Raw genomic sequence first — 13,820 nt, forward strand, 5'->3', positions numbered from 1 at the left:
TAATAGTAGACGTAAAAGTAGTTTCGAATGTGAAATTACGACAACCAAATAATAATCCAAGAACATGAGTTCCCGATTAGGAAAATGACACATAAAGGAAGAATAAAACAAGGACAACAAACATTATCATGCTTCTCTCTTTTTGATATTCTTTTGAATGATAGCTAGCTCACTATGTAATGTGATTTTTATATGGATTGTCTGATCGGGGAAATCAAATTTTTGCTCGATTTGATTTAGTGTAAGAATCAAGTCAGTTTAAGATCTCTTAAAATTTAAAGATTATATATCAGACTACCCTATAATAATTCAGAAATTTTTTATAATTTTAAATTTTTAATAGTAAAATTTTTCGAATTTATAAATAGTTTTATTTTTTATATTTTATAAGTGAATTTGTATTTTTAAATTATTATTTATTCAACTAAATGAATTTACGTAATTGATTTTGTAAATATGTTTTTTTAGTGTGTTTGTTTATTATTATTATTATACTTAATTATAAAATAAAACTAATAAAATATTTTTAAAATAAACTCTTACTTTTTAAGTAGATGTTAAAATAAACTATTGGTTTTACAAAATTTACAACTTTTTTTAACGGTTTAACACTATTTCATTAAGAAACTCGAAAAGTGGGAGAGTCAATAATCAAATATAGTCAAACCCTAATTTTGATTTTAAAATAACAAACAGACGACCAAAAGTTTTTGAATGGTAGCAGTCAAATCACATTACAAACACTGATTAAATAAACAAAAAACTACAATATATCTATTACAACATGTGTTGTCTTCTTGTCCGCCTTTTTTTGACCATATTATCTTCTTCCATGTCCCTTTCCTCTCTTGTTTTTCATAAAGGGAGATTGAATTGAAGCAGATGATGATACATGTCTGCTCACATTGTTTAATCTTCATCTATAACTAATATGATAAAATGTATTTTTTTCAAGATTTTAGGATTTTTATCACTGTTTTTCTCTGCTTCAGTTTTACGTATTTGAAGATCAATAACCTTAATTTCCTTTAGAGTTTGTTTGATAAGGGAAATTGGAATTAGAATTGGCATTGGATTTCTAATTCCAATTCTATGAGAATTGGCATTGAATTACAATTCAATTCCTATGTTTGGAAAAATTATAGAATTATAATTCAATTCCAATTTCTATGTTTGGGAAAATGATGCGGTGCGAGTCGAAGAGATTGGAATATAATCTAATTAAGGAAGGGATTGGAAGATATATTCTAATCAAGGAAGGGATTAGAATATATATTCTAATTAAGGAAGAAATTACTAGAGATATTCTAAATTAGGTAGGGATATTCTTGCTATGGAAGGAATATCCTAAATTAGTATAATTAAATTGTAATTAGACGTAATTCCTAATTTAACACATGTAAGTCCTATAAATACCCTGAAGGTATTCCATTGTAATGATCAAGCATTCTTTCAATAAAAAAACAAGAAGATTATTAATCAGAAAACGAGGTTTCCTCAATATCTATCGACTTTCGGTATTCGTAAGAATCAACGAATCTTGATAAAGGTTCATCCTAGCCACGCACGCTGCATCAGTTGGTATCAGTTTCCAGTCGACCCTGAGGTATGCCGCCCCGAAGACAGCCGCGCAACCCTACCCCTGGTGCTGATGATGGTGACCTTGCTGAGTTGCGACGTGAAAACGCTGAGTTTCGCCGTGATAACGACGATTTGAGGCGGCAGGTTGAATGGTTGACGCAACGGATGGATGCATCTATGCACATGCACCACCCTGAAGATGATGTTACGATGACAGATGAAAACCCTTTCGGTGGTCTTCGGAATCGATCCCCTGAACGCCCCAATCATCGCTGGGAGCAGGCTTTCAGGATGGACATCCCTAAGTTCGATGGTAGTCTATCACCGGAAGAGTTTATTGATTGGCTTTCTCAAGTTGAAGAGATTCTGGATTTCAAGGAAGTTCCTGCAGATCGTCGTGTACCCCTTGTTACGATCCGCTTACATGGTCGTGCACAAGCATGGTGGCAGCAGTTGAAACAGACACGTGTTCGTCATGGTAAGGCAAAGCTCACGAATTGGGACAAATTCAGGAAGCATATTAGGGCTGCGTTTCTACCATATAATTACGAACGTAACCTGTACCAGCGGTTCCAGAATCTTCGTCAGGGTTCTCGTTCCGTGGATGACTATTCCACTGAGTTTTACACCTTTGTGGCTCGTGTTGACCTGTCTGAGTCCCCTCTCCAGTTGGTTTCTCGCTATATTGGTGGCCTTCGCCTCCAGTTGCAGGATATTTTGAATATGTTTGATCCCTTGACTGTTTCTGAGGCACATCAGCGTGCTTCACAGGCTGAGAAACAGCTAGCTAGGCGCGGTTCGGGTAGCTTTGGAAAACAGGTTGTCCCCACTAGTGGCATTGGTTCTTCTTCCCAGTCGGCCCATCCCACCCCAGCCCCCCCTCGCGGCACTACAGCCCCCCCACAGGGACGTCCCGGTGGCTTGCGTTGTTTCGATTGTGGTGAAGTTGGCCATCGCCAAGCAGAGTGTCGCAACCCAAAGTCCACCAATCGTGGTCTTTTTACTGAGGTGGATGATCCTGACTCTGCTCTTCCTTCAGATTCAGCCCCAGTGTATGATGTTTATGATGATGAGGCAGCGGAGGAGTATGTTTCTGGTGATGTTGGCCCCCTTTTGGTGATTCGTCGATCATGTTTAACCCCTCGTGCTCCTGACAACGAGTGGTTACACAATAATCTGTTCCATTCCACTTGTACCATCGGTGGCAAAGTTTGCACCTTCATCATTGATGCTGGGAGTTGTGAGAATGTGATTTCTGAGGTTGCAGTTTCGAAGCTGGGTCTGTCCACTGAACCTCACCCCAAGCCTTATCGTCTGTCCTGGCTGAGTCAAGGTACGGATGTTACAGTTTCCAAGCGCGTACTTGTTAATTTTTCCATTGGTTCCCATTATCGTGATGCTGTATATTGTGATGTGGTTCCTATGGATGCTTGTCACCTTTTACTTGGTCGCCCTTGGCAGTTTGATCATTCTGTTATACATGATGGGCGTGCTAATACCTACACGTTCTTATTTCATGGTACCAAGATTGTGTTGATGCCAAATCAGCCCAAGAAGGGTGCTGCCCCCACTCATCATGCGTCCCCCCCTACCACCTTGTTGTCTCGGGGTCCTTTTCAGACCGCCATGGTCGAATCGGGCATGGTGTTTGCTCCATTTTGTTCGCTGATTACCTGTGGTGCTAGTTCTGAGGTGCCTATTCCAGTGCAGCCGCTGTTACAGGAGTTTGCAGATGTCTTTCCTGAGAATCTGCCTTGTGCCTTGCCTCCTTTGCGTGATATCCAGCATCACATTAACTTGGTTCCAGGTGCTGCCCTACCAAACCGTTCTCATTACCGCATGAGTCCCAAAGAACATGAAGAGTTGCGTAGACAGGTGGAGGACTTGCTGGCTAAGGGACACATTCGAGAGAGCCTTAGTCCCTGTGCTGTCCCGGCCCTTCTTACCCCAAAAAAGGATGGGTCTTGGCGTATGTGCATTGATAGTCGTGCTATCAACAAGATTACAGTGCGTTATCGGTTTCCTATTCCCCGGTTGGATGACTTGTTGGATCAGTTGGGTGGTGCTGTGGCTGTTGCACAGCTTTATTTCAGGGATGTGTATCGCCTTCATGGACTTCCTGCCTCCATAGTTTTTCACGTTTTTGGCACGTTAAACACGTTTTTCACGTTTTGGCACGTTTAACACATTTTCACACGTTTTTCACGTTTTGGCACGTTTTTGACATGTTTAACACGTTTTTAACATGTTTTCAAGTTTTGGCACGTTAAATACGTTTTTGGCATATTTAACACGTTTTACACATTTTTGACACGTTTAACACGTTTTTCACATTTAACACGTTTTTCACATTTTGGCACGTTTAACACATTTTCATGCGTTTTTCACGTTTAACACGTTTTCACACGTTTTTCACGTTTTTGGCACATTTAACACGTTTTTGACATTTTTAATACATTTAACATGTTTTTCACACGTTTTGATAAGTTTAATATGTTTTTCACGTTTTTAGCACGTTTAACACATTTTTGATGTGTTTAACACGTTTGACACATTTTGGGCACATTTTACACATTTTGGGCACGTTTAACACGTTTTTAACATGTTTTGGTACGTTTAACACATTTTGACAAGTTTTAACACATTTTTGACACGTTTAACATGTTTTACATTTATTTGGCATATTTAACACATTTTTTACATATTTAACACGTTTTAAACATGTCACAAGTGTGTTAAACGGGCCAAAATTTATTAAACATGTCAAAATGTGGTAAATATGCCAAAATTTATCAAACGTGTTAAACGTGCCAAAAATGTGTTAAACATACCACAATATGTTAAATGTGCTAAAAACGTGAAAAACATGTTAAACGTGTTTAACGTGTTAAAAACATGATAAACGTATATAATGTGTTAAAAACGTGTTAAACATGTTAAACGTATCAAAAATATATTAAATGTGTCAAATAAGTGAAAAACTTATTAAACGTGTCAAAACGTGAAAAACATGTTAAACGTGTCAAAAACGTGTTAAATGTGTTAAAAATGTGTCAAACGTGTCAAAAACGTAAAAAAAAACATGTGAAACGTGTCAACAACGTGTTAAACATGTTTAATGTGTTAAAAACATGAACATGTGTCAAAAACGTGTTAAACGTGCCAAATATGTTAAAAACTTGTTAAACGTGTCAAAACGTGTCAAAATATGGTAAACGTGTCAAAACGTGTTAAACGTTCAAAAACGTATTAAACGTGCCAAAAATATGATAAACGTGTTTAATGTGTTAAAAACGTGTTAAATGTGTCAAAAACGTGAAAACGTGTCAAAAATGTGTTAAACGTGTCAAATATGTGAAAAACTTGTTAAACATGCCAAAACATGTTAAACGTGTCAAAAACGTGTTAAAACGTGAAAATCGTGTTAAACGTGTCAAAAACGTGTTGAACGTGTCAAAGACGTGAAAGACGTGAAAAACGTGCCAAAAACGTGTTAAACGTGTCAAAAACATGAAAACATGTTAAACGTGTTTAATGTGTGAAAAACGTGTTAAACATGTCAAAAACGTGAAAAACGTGTTAATTTGGAATTACACTTCCGACCTAAAATGACTATATTGAATTCCATTGCAATTCTAATTGCAATTCCAATTCTTAATATTAAAGTGTATCAAACATAAGAATTAGAATTGGACTCTCTAATTCCAATTTTAATGCCAATGCCAATTCCAGAGTTATCACACACCCTTATGTTTTTCTTTCATGTTCTACCTCTTCTTTTCAAATATTTGAAGTGCCTCAATTTTGACTGCATTTACCAAATATAGATATAGGATATTTTCGATTATATGTCGATTTTGTATTTCTTTGGTTATTTATTGGCACTAGAGTTGAAACTGAATTAATGACTTTTTTTTTTAATCTTAAATAAGCCTGAGCTAGCATGTTAGGTTAAATTAGTGATGTTTTATGTCCATGTTTGACTAACTTATGCATTAAACATAGATTTTAATAAAAAGATAAAAATCATGCTTTCTCCCAAATGCAATGGTGGGCAATGTGACATGGATAAAAACACTTGTTTCTTTTCTTAAATAAAGTAAGTTTAGTTTTTTAACATTGAATATAACTAAACACTTTAGCAACAAAAATAATAATAATAATAAACACTGGAAATGAAAGACTCAACATACAAGATAAAACCTAAGTAAAAAACAAAACCATTAGTACTTAGAATTTATTCATGTGTCCTACAAATTGAATAAAAATAATGGGATGATTATCACTTGATCATGGCAACCATAATCTTGGAAACAGTTTCCTTCATAATCATGTGAAGACCACTCACCTTTTTTGGGGATACATAATTTGGTGTTAATGAATCCGGATCAGATATATGGAAAGCAATGGTGAGGATGCTCCCATTCGATTCCTCCCCATTCATCATTCTTGGACTATCAGGAAAGATTGAAAAACCAGAGCTTAGAATCCGCACATCACTAGTCTCCCCACCATCCAACACTTTGTTTATTGCAGATATATCAATTGGTGCAAATGTTACATAAAAACCTGTCAAATCTGTATGGCTCTCTTGTAAATAATACATCGTTGGCGATCCCTAAAAAATAAAAAATAAATAAAAAGTCTTACAAACACAATTCTTATATGAATAGCCATCGAAATAGTTATTAACGTGATTACTTGTATCGATATCAACGAAACACAATTACGTTGGTCCGAGCCCGTCGTAACTAACTTTGTTTCTTGAGTTGTTTTGTTATAAGAAAGAAGATCCCACTGCACACAACAACAATAATACTATAAAATTGAAATAGAAACAAAATTAATGTTACTAGTATCCACCCAAGATAACTAAAGTAGTAAAGAGTCTTGGATTTTTTTTATTTTATTTTGTGACTAGGGTTTTTTCTTAAAAGAGGCCAGCATGAGTCCTAATTTTCATTTGTATAAGATATTAAGTTCAATTTTCACTTAAAAACAACTTATTTGAATAATGATTCATAGAATGTTGTGTCGACTATTGTAACGAAAATTATGATTTCAAAATAAATACAAAATCATACCTTATTTCGGTATTCCCCATGACGAAGGAAGTCAAAAACAATATTTGGCTTCTTCGGGAGCCAAATTGTGGCCACGACAACGACCGTGGGTCCAATTGGTGGATCGTTGTCGTCGTTGAACTTAGTCGTGACCATTATATCTTCGCCACCAGGAACAGGCAACGGTCTCCATATGGCTTCGGATGAGGAGCATAAACAAGAGAAGTAACCTCTCATCATCCTATCAGTCAATTTCAATAGACTTGCCTTTCCTCCTTCAATTAATAAAACATATTAAGGAAATTAAAACATTACACTTGATTTTTCAAAAAATAAAATTAATAAAAAGATATTTTTTTGTAAGTCTTTACCTTGGATATTATTTAGGGTTTTAAGTCGGTCGTGTCGTCGTACTAGGGTTCCTAGATAACGATATGCGCCCAATACAAAACCCGATGTGACTAATGGTCTGAATAGGTGCAAAGGTTGTGAGACAACTTGAATATGTTCAATCCATGTAACCTAGTTTAAGATTGTTGGCATGCAATAATAATATTATAATCATTAATTAATTAATGAAGTTTAATGTAACATAAATTAGTTGTTGGAATTTATAAATATAAGGTTCTTACCATGGAGTATCCATTATCCAAGCCTCTAATTAAGCATCCTGAGGGTTTTCTTTTGCATTTCATGATTGAATCTGGAAAAATGTTCTCTAGAGAAACATCAACTACAAGCCAAACATTGTAGTCTAACTGTTTGCAATACCTAAGGAAGTAACATTCTCGAGTTTCTACGAGTGGGGAACAAATATGATATTCGGCTCTAATCTGAAATAATATATCAAATTGATACGACGTTGGTAAGAAATTTGTGGGTAAAACTAGACCTCAATTCATTCAATATCAAATGACAAATGAAAAACTCACAAATAATCGTCTTTAAGTTTAATAGGTTCACTTGAATTAAAACACTTAGGTCAGACTAGAAAATATCAATAATTTCTTTAATATCATTTCTTTTGTCAAATATATATGATTTGAATGTTAATTTAGATGAAAGAGTACGTATTCATAAGACAAAAAGATTTCGTCCAAAGATGTACCTATATTCAACTCTATAAAATATTTTCAAAAAAGAAAACAAGATTTTGTAAAGTAAACAAATTAAGACAAAATCTTAATAGATTTGCATATGAAAATGTAATAACACACAAGAAGAATGATCGAATATCATATGATCACTTACAACTTGAAGATATCCATTAGGGTTTCCAAGTTCATCGCCCATCGATAAAACTCCAATTCTCTCGGCATCTGATACCATGTTAGAAAAAACAATGCTCCATTCATCCTAATAACAACAACAAAAAAGAAAAATCACTTCCATCTATGACAAACATATATTTAATAATGTTCAACGAAACAAAATTATCGAAAACTAACCACGTCAATTAGTAAGCGGACAAGATCAAGAGGATCCATGAGGAGAAACCCGGTCTCCTTCGAAGCCTCGGTTTGAAAACAATTATGACCAAAATCCCTATGAAAAATATCATTATACCAATCATCATCATCTCTTAATATGTTCTCTGATGAGTTCATCATAAAAGTTAGTATGCTATCTGGTGTTTGATCAAAGGCATGACTATATCTCCTTTTATATTCAACTTCATTCAAAACATATCTTCCTTCTTCTTCAACAAAGCACCAAAGAGGTTCTTTTTCCATTGCCATTTGTATTAGTTCCTTAGCCGCATCTCCAGCAAGATTGGAAATTTTTGCCTTATTAAAATCGCCATGAATGGACATTGACATGAATAGATCACTTGCTCTCGTGAACATATCTATCTCCGAATTTATTTGTGATTCCTTAGCACAAGGTGCGTGACAAGATTCGTTGGTCGATAAATATACATTGTTTGTCGTATCGTGTACCTGTAATAAGTTCTCTTACAATCATCAATAGTGAGAAAAAGTTTGTCAATTGTTTAGGTTTAAATCATTTATTCAAAAAAATTTAAATTAGCAAGACTTGTATAAATAAGATTTCACTATATATGGTAGAGATGACCAAATAATAGGAACAAAAACATAAGCCAACAAAAGTTCAAAACTATCTTTTATCCGAAACTTCGATGACAAAGAACTCTTTGATAGAAATTGGTAGAATCGAACAAATGCCCAATTTAGTCGAAGTCATGTTAACAAAAAGTTGATAAAAAAAAATCATCTACGGCTTCATAACATAGGCGACAAATGCTAGACATATAGAATCATTTTTCCTTGGATTTAAGATCTCTAAACAAATATAAGTCTAAGTAAGGAACATGAAAATTAAGGAAACAATATATTATTATTTAAACATAACGATAAAAACATTACAAAAACACGAGTGTCAACATTATCATCAAACACATCCAAAACACAACAAGATTAATCATTTGTTGAACAGATTGTTGTGAATATAAAAACACATTTGCTCACCTCTACTATATTTGGCTGGCAATGTATTCCTAGTTCATCTTCTTGGTTGTCCATTAATTTGGAAGGTTTTGATGCCTTCTCAATGACTCGATGTAGGATTTCACGCTAACTAATGAAGGACGAACGATACACGATTGCACTTTTTTGGTATAATAAAATGATTCATCTGATCACTTTATCTGAGAAAAGACAAGCAAATTATAAGAGATTAGAAATACATACACATGGAGAGTTTTGTTCTCTAATGATTTTGCCGATCAGTTGTGTTTTGTTTGGATTCTAACAAACTAGATCTTTTCTACAATTAATGTCTTATGGAATGATTTTGCAGCTTGATCCACTTGTAATGATCAAGTATGATATGAAGACAAAGTATTATTATTCTATGCCTTGTATCTAATTTTTCGGATCCACAGTTCATGTTAATTGGAACTTATATATATATATTATTTTTAGCATTTTGAATGGGTATTAATTAATTAACTTATTGTTGTAATATTTAATTAATAAAATTAATATTTATTTATTTATTATAACAAATATTATATAGTTGATATTATAATTATATATTTAATTTATGCATATATTTTAAGAGTGATGATAGGGAAAAAAAAATTTGAAACAAATGATGCTCTTGATCATATTACCTATTGATTTGTAAATATATATTTGATTAGTTAACTTATTTATTTATATTTCTGTAGACTAATAATAGAAAGAATAAATAAATCAAATAATAAAATATATAAATATATATTTTAAAAAATATATCATCTTTTTGTAGAGTAATAAAAGTAATAATGAATGAATCAAATAAAACAATATTATGTTCTAAAAAGGAAGATTGAAAATAAATAAATAAAATTGGATTTCAGTTTTTATTTTATTTCTATCATTTTCTTAACTAGTAAAATTTTGTGCGATGCACATGAATAAAAATAAAATAAATTAATTAAAAAAATTATAATAATATTTATTCAATATTTAAAATTCTTAATAAATCACGAATAATATATTAAAATAAAAAATAGAACACTCTCATTCCTCATTTTATTTACTTCGATAAAAACAAATTTTCTCAAATGTTTCATCACATATTTTTTCCGAATAAATCTCTCATCTTGTGACTTTACACTTTCACTTTGTCAATCAAATATTTGATTCATATTTTTTAATAATTAACATTGTGACCTCACACTTTGGTCAATCAAATATTTGATTCATATTTGTTTAACCACTTTCAAATGATACTGGTCTATTATCCTTGGACAAACCACATCTTAATCACACTTTGTTAAATGGTTGTACTTGTTTTGTTAGGTTGCAAGTTCGAAATATATAAATAGCATTTTTAATTTTATTTTTAACTGTTTTAAGTTTATGGGCGGGTCAACCCACAATTCGACTTAAGTATCCATTTACTCTCACATATATATCCAAATTAACCACAGTCTCAACCCGGCAATCCGAACATTTTAAAAATTAAGCATCATTATATATATATATATATATATATATATATATATATATATATATATATATATATATATATATATATATATATATATATATATATAGATTAGTTAGTTAAGAATTTGAACTTTTATTCTTAAAATGTCTTGCGTTCATCAAATTTGGTGTTGAATTTTAAATATAAAATGTTGTTAGCCTAGTTGGTTAAAGGGTTGTATTTATTTTGTTATGTTATAAGTTCGAAACATACAATTAGCATTTTTAATTTTATTTTTAACTGTTTTAAGTTTATGGACAGTAATCTAACTTAAGTATTCATTTACTCTCACACATATATATCCAAATTAACCACTCTCTCAACTCTGCAATTCGGATACTTTAAAAATTAAGCATCATTATATATATATATATATATTACTAACTAGTTATTTATTTAGAGACAATTTCATATACTAGTTATTTATTTAGAGACAATTTCAAAATAGGTATACTAGCATTTTATTGAAATTGTTGTAAAATGAATTAAAAATATTAATATTTTTTAATGTCTTGTTAATAAAAAAAACGAACAACTTTGAATTATTAGAAACTAAATTTTGGAATGTCCACAATTTATTTTTACATGGGCTTCTAATTGGGGCAAACCCTGTTAGAAAAAATATGTTTTAATGCCAATTAACTCATGGATTCTATATTTTTCTATTAAAAAAAATATTTTTATAAATCCATAGGAAAAATATGATGAAATACCTGATCATAAACAATTAATAGGAAATATGGTTATCCTCTCAATATTTTATTTTGGTTGTTTTATACTAAAATATATTTATACCAGCACAATTTTAATTTATAAAAGATATATATAGTGATGAGGGGTACGTGGAAATATATTATGTGCCTATCACATTCCTTCACAATCATGTCACAATTTTTTCATCCAATTTTAATCCATTATTATTTATTCTACTATGTATAGTCCCATCAAATTATAGAGATTTTGAATTTGAACAATATTTAGATTGGTATTATTTAACCATTAATTTAAATATTTTCAATTTATTTAATTAATTATGTATGTAAATAAATAAAATAACATAAACAATATATAATAAAAAAAATGACGAGATTTGGTTTCCATGAGAAAATAAAATAAAAATGCCACAAAACAAGAAAAATAAAATAAAAATATGTCACCCAACCACAAAAACATGAAAATTTGAATAATTCACCCAATAAATTATGAGCACTTAAATTCTGAGAACGACCATCGCCTAAAATATTAGTTAGTAATATAATATAATTAATTAAAATTTTATTTTTATTCATTTTTATTCATATTAGAATTGATAATAAAAAAATAACTTTAGAATTAACATAAAAAATGTTAAACTAATAACTCACCATTAAACTTTAGTTGAAGTGAATGTTAAAATAATAATAACTATTATTAAATTGGTAGAGAATCTTTTTTACTTACTTAAGGAAGTACAAACAGAATAATTTGAGAGTGTCACTAACATATATATTTTTCTCACTTTCAAAACAAAACAAAAAATTCTAGAACACTAATCACAAATAAATAGTCCAAAAAGTATATATAGTTACATGCATCTATGACCATTTGACTTGAAATTGAAACAAAAAATAAAATCAGAATAGAAACTAATTAATCAAGACTCGTGAGCTCCATTTTTTCTCAAGGTTCCATCAATAGTTTCGGTGTCAATGCATGGTGGATCTCCTTAGTATATTAAGGCACATTATTGATTTCGACTTGTTTTTTATTGGCGGTTAATGTGTTTGTTTTTCCGATTTGTGTTGTCTTGAGTGTTCTTTTGTTGACATTTTGCTTAAACCATCCTTTACAAAATTAACACATTATTGCTAAAAAAATATAAAAAAAAAAAACATGCATGCATGAAGATTAGTTCGATGATTGAACCCAATAACCTAGATTATAATTGATGAGAGATTGAAGTGGGACATGCACAATGTATATACATCATATTAGTTGATAATTAATTGGTTTTCTTGATGATTAAGATGCATATTGGCAAATAGCCGAGTGGGCCTAGGTAAGGCGAGCTAGGTAGCCGCCCCATCTTCTATACCGAGTTCCCTCTCGCTGTTCGGGGGGATCAATGCGAGAAGCATAATTGCAACAATCCCAGGCCTTGTAAAAAAATAAAAATAAAATGTTTTATACAAGATTTGAACTCGTGACATGTAACCAACAAGACTAGATTACTTTTGTTAATTTAAATAAAAAGTACAAATATATTAATTTTCGACTTGGGCCCCAAACTTTGGGACCGACCCTGGCCAAGAGTATCATGATATCACCAAGAAGGTGCATGCAAATTAGACATAAGGTGTGTGTGGTAGGCCTAAGTCTCCATATACAAAATGGGTATGAAAACATTGGTGGATGTTATCATAAGTGACATTCCAAAATGGCCAGGCAACATGGAAGGTCAGATTAGGATGTTACAAGCTATGCCAGTTATGATGTTTGAAATTTGAATGAGAAAAACAAAAGGACACATCTTTTGGAGGATTAGTTGTAGGTCCTCTCCAGAGTACTCCCATAGTGAAGACAACATGAGATCAATTGTTGTTTCACATGGAATGTCTATATATATATGGACTACTTTCTTTCTATATGAGGTTTAATCACTCAATTTTGGTAAGAAGAATGTGTAATTTTTCTTTAGTCTCCTATTGTCTATGCATATATATTTTAGAGATAACTAACATTACAATATGATATGTGTGCAATAAATTCTTAGTTACATGTGCTAATTTAGTGTAGCTCAGAGCTTAGAGTCTTATATTAATTTGACATATTTCAAAATATATATTGTTATTGCTAGCTAGGTAAAAATAATGTAACTTACATAGTTGTGTAAGTACATCAAGAAATACTATGTAATAAAAAAAAATAACATTTATGAAATTATCTCAAAAAAATTGTACAATAAAAAAATGTGTAAATTAAAACATGTTAATAGTTCTAACAACATAAATATATTGTTTAAAACATGAAACAAATGATACATAAATATAAAAATAACTTATATTTGCACAATAATTAATTATTGGAAATAAATTACATAAAAATCTAAAATCTAAAATCTAAAATAATAATAAAAAAAAGGTATAAGAGTAGTTACTCCAAAGTAGAACTTATATAACTGCATTAACAATAAAATGA

The 13,820-nt window shown here is 31.4% G+C and overlaps 1 protein-coding gene across 1 annotated transcript; it reads right to left on the reverse strand.

Moving 5' to 3' along the window:
- Positions 1–5,863: 5,863 nt before the first annotated feature.
- On the reverse strand, positions 5,864–9,187 carry LOC124946265 (homeobox-leucine zipper protein MERISTEM L1-like). Its single transcript, XM_047486829.1, has 6 exons — positions 9,134–9,187; positions 8,093–8,584; positions 7,892–8,000; positions 6,666–6,919; positions 6,283–6,378; positions 5,864–6,199 (listed from the first exon to the last, which is right to left on the reverse strand). Exons 1-6 carry the CDS (start codon positions 9,185–9,187, stop codon positions 5,864–5,866), a joined length of 1,341 nt encoding a protein of 446 aa, XP_047342785.1.
- Between the last annotated feature and the right edge of the window lie 4,633 nt (positions 9,188–13,820).

Source organism: Impatiens glandulifera, chromosome 7, assembly GCF_907164915.1.
Source record: "Impatiens glandulifera chromosome 7, dImpGla2.1, whole genome shotgun sequence".
NCBI classification, from domain to species: Eukaryota; Viridiplantae; Streptophyta; class Magnoliopsida; order Ericales; family Balsaminaceae; genus Impatiens; species Impatiens glandulifera.

Bases quoted from the DNA above. Each gene is read 5' to 3' on its own strand.
- LOC124946265 (XM_047486829.1), bottom strand. From the start codon at position 9,187: ATGGACAACCAAGAAGATGAACTAGGAATACATTGCCAGCCAAATATA. The intron at 6,920-7,891 runs GTGATCATATGA...TATTAATTGAAG, and splicing joins TGGATATCTTCAAGTTGTAA to GAGGAAAGGCAAGTCTATTG. The intron at 6,379-6,665 runs GTATGATTTTGT...TGTTGTGTGCAG, and splicing joins ATGGGGAATACCGAAATAAG to TGGGATCTTCTTTCTTATAA.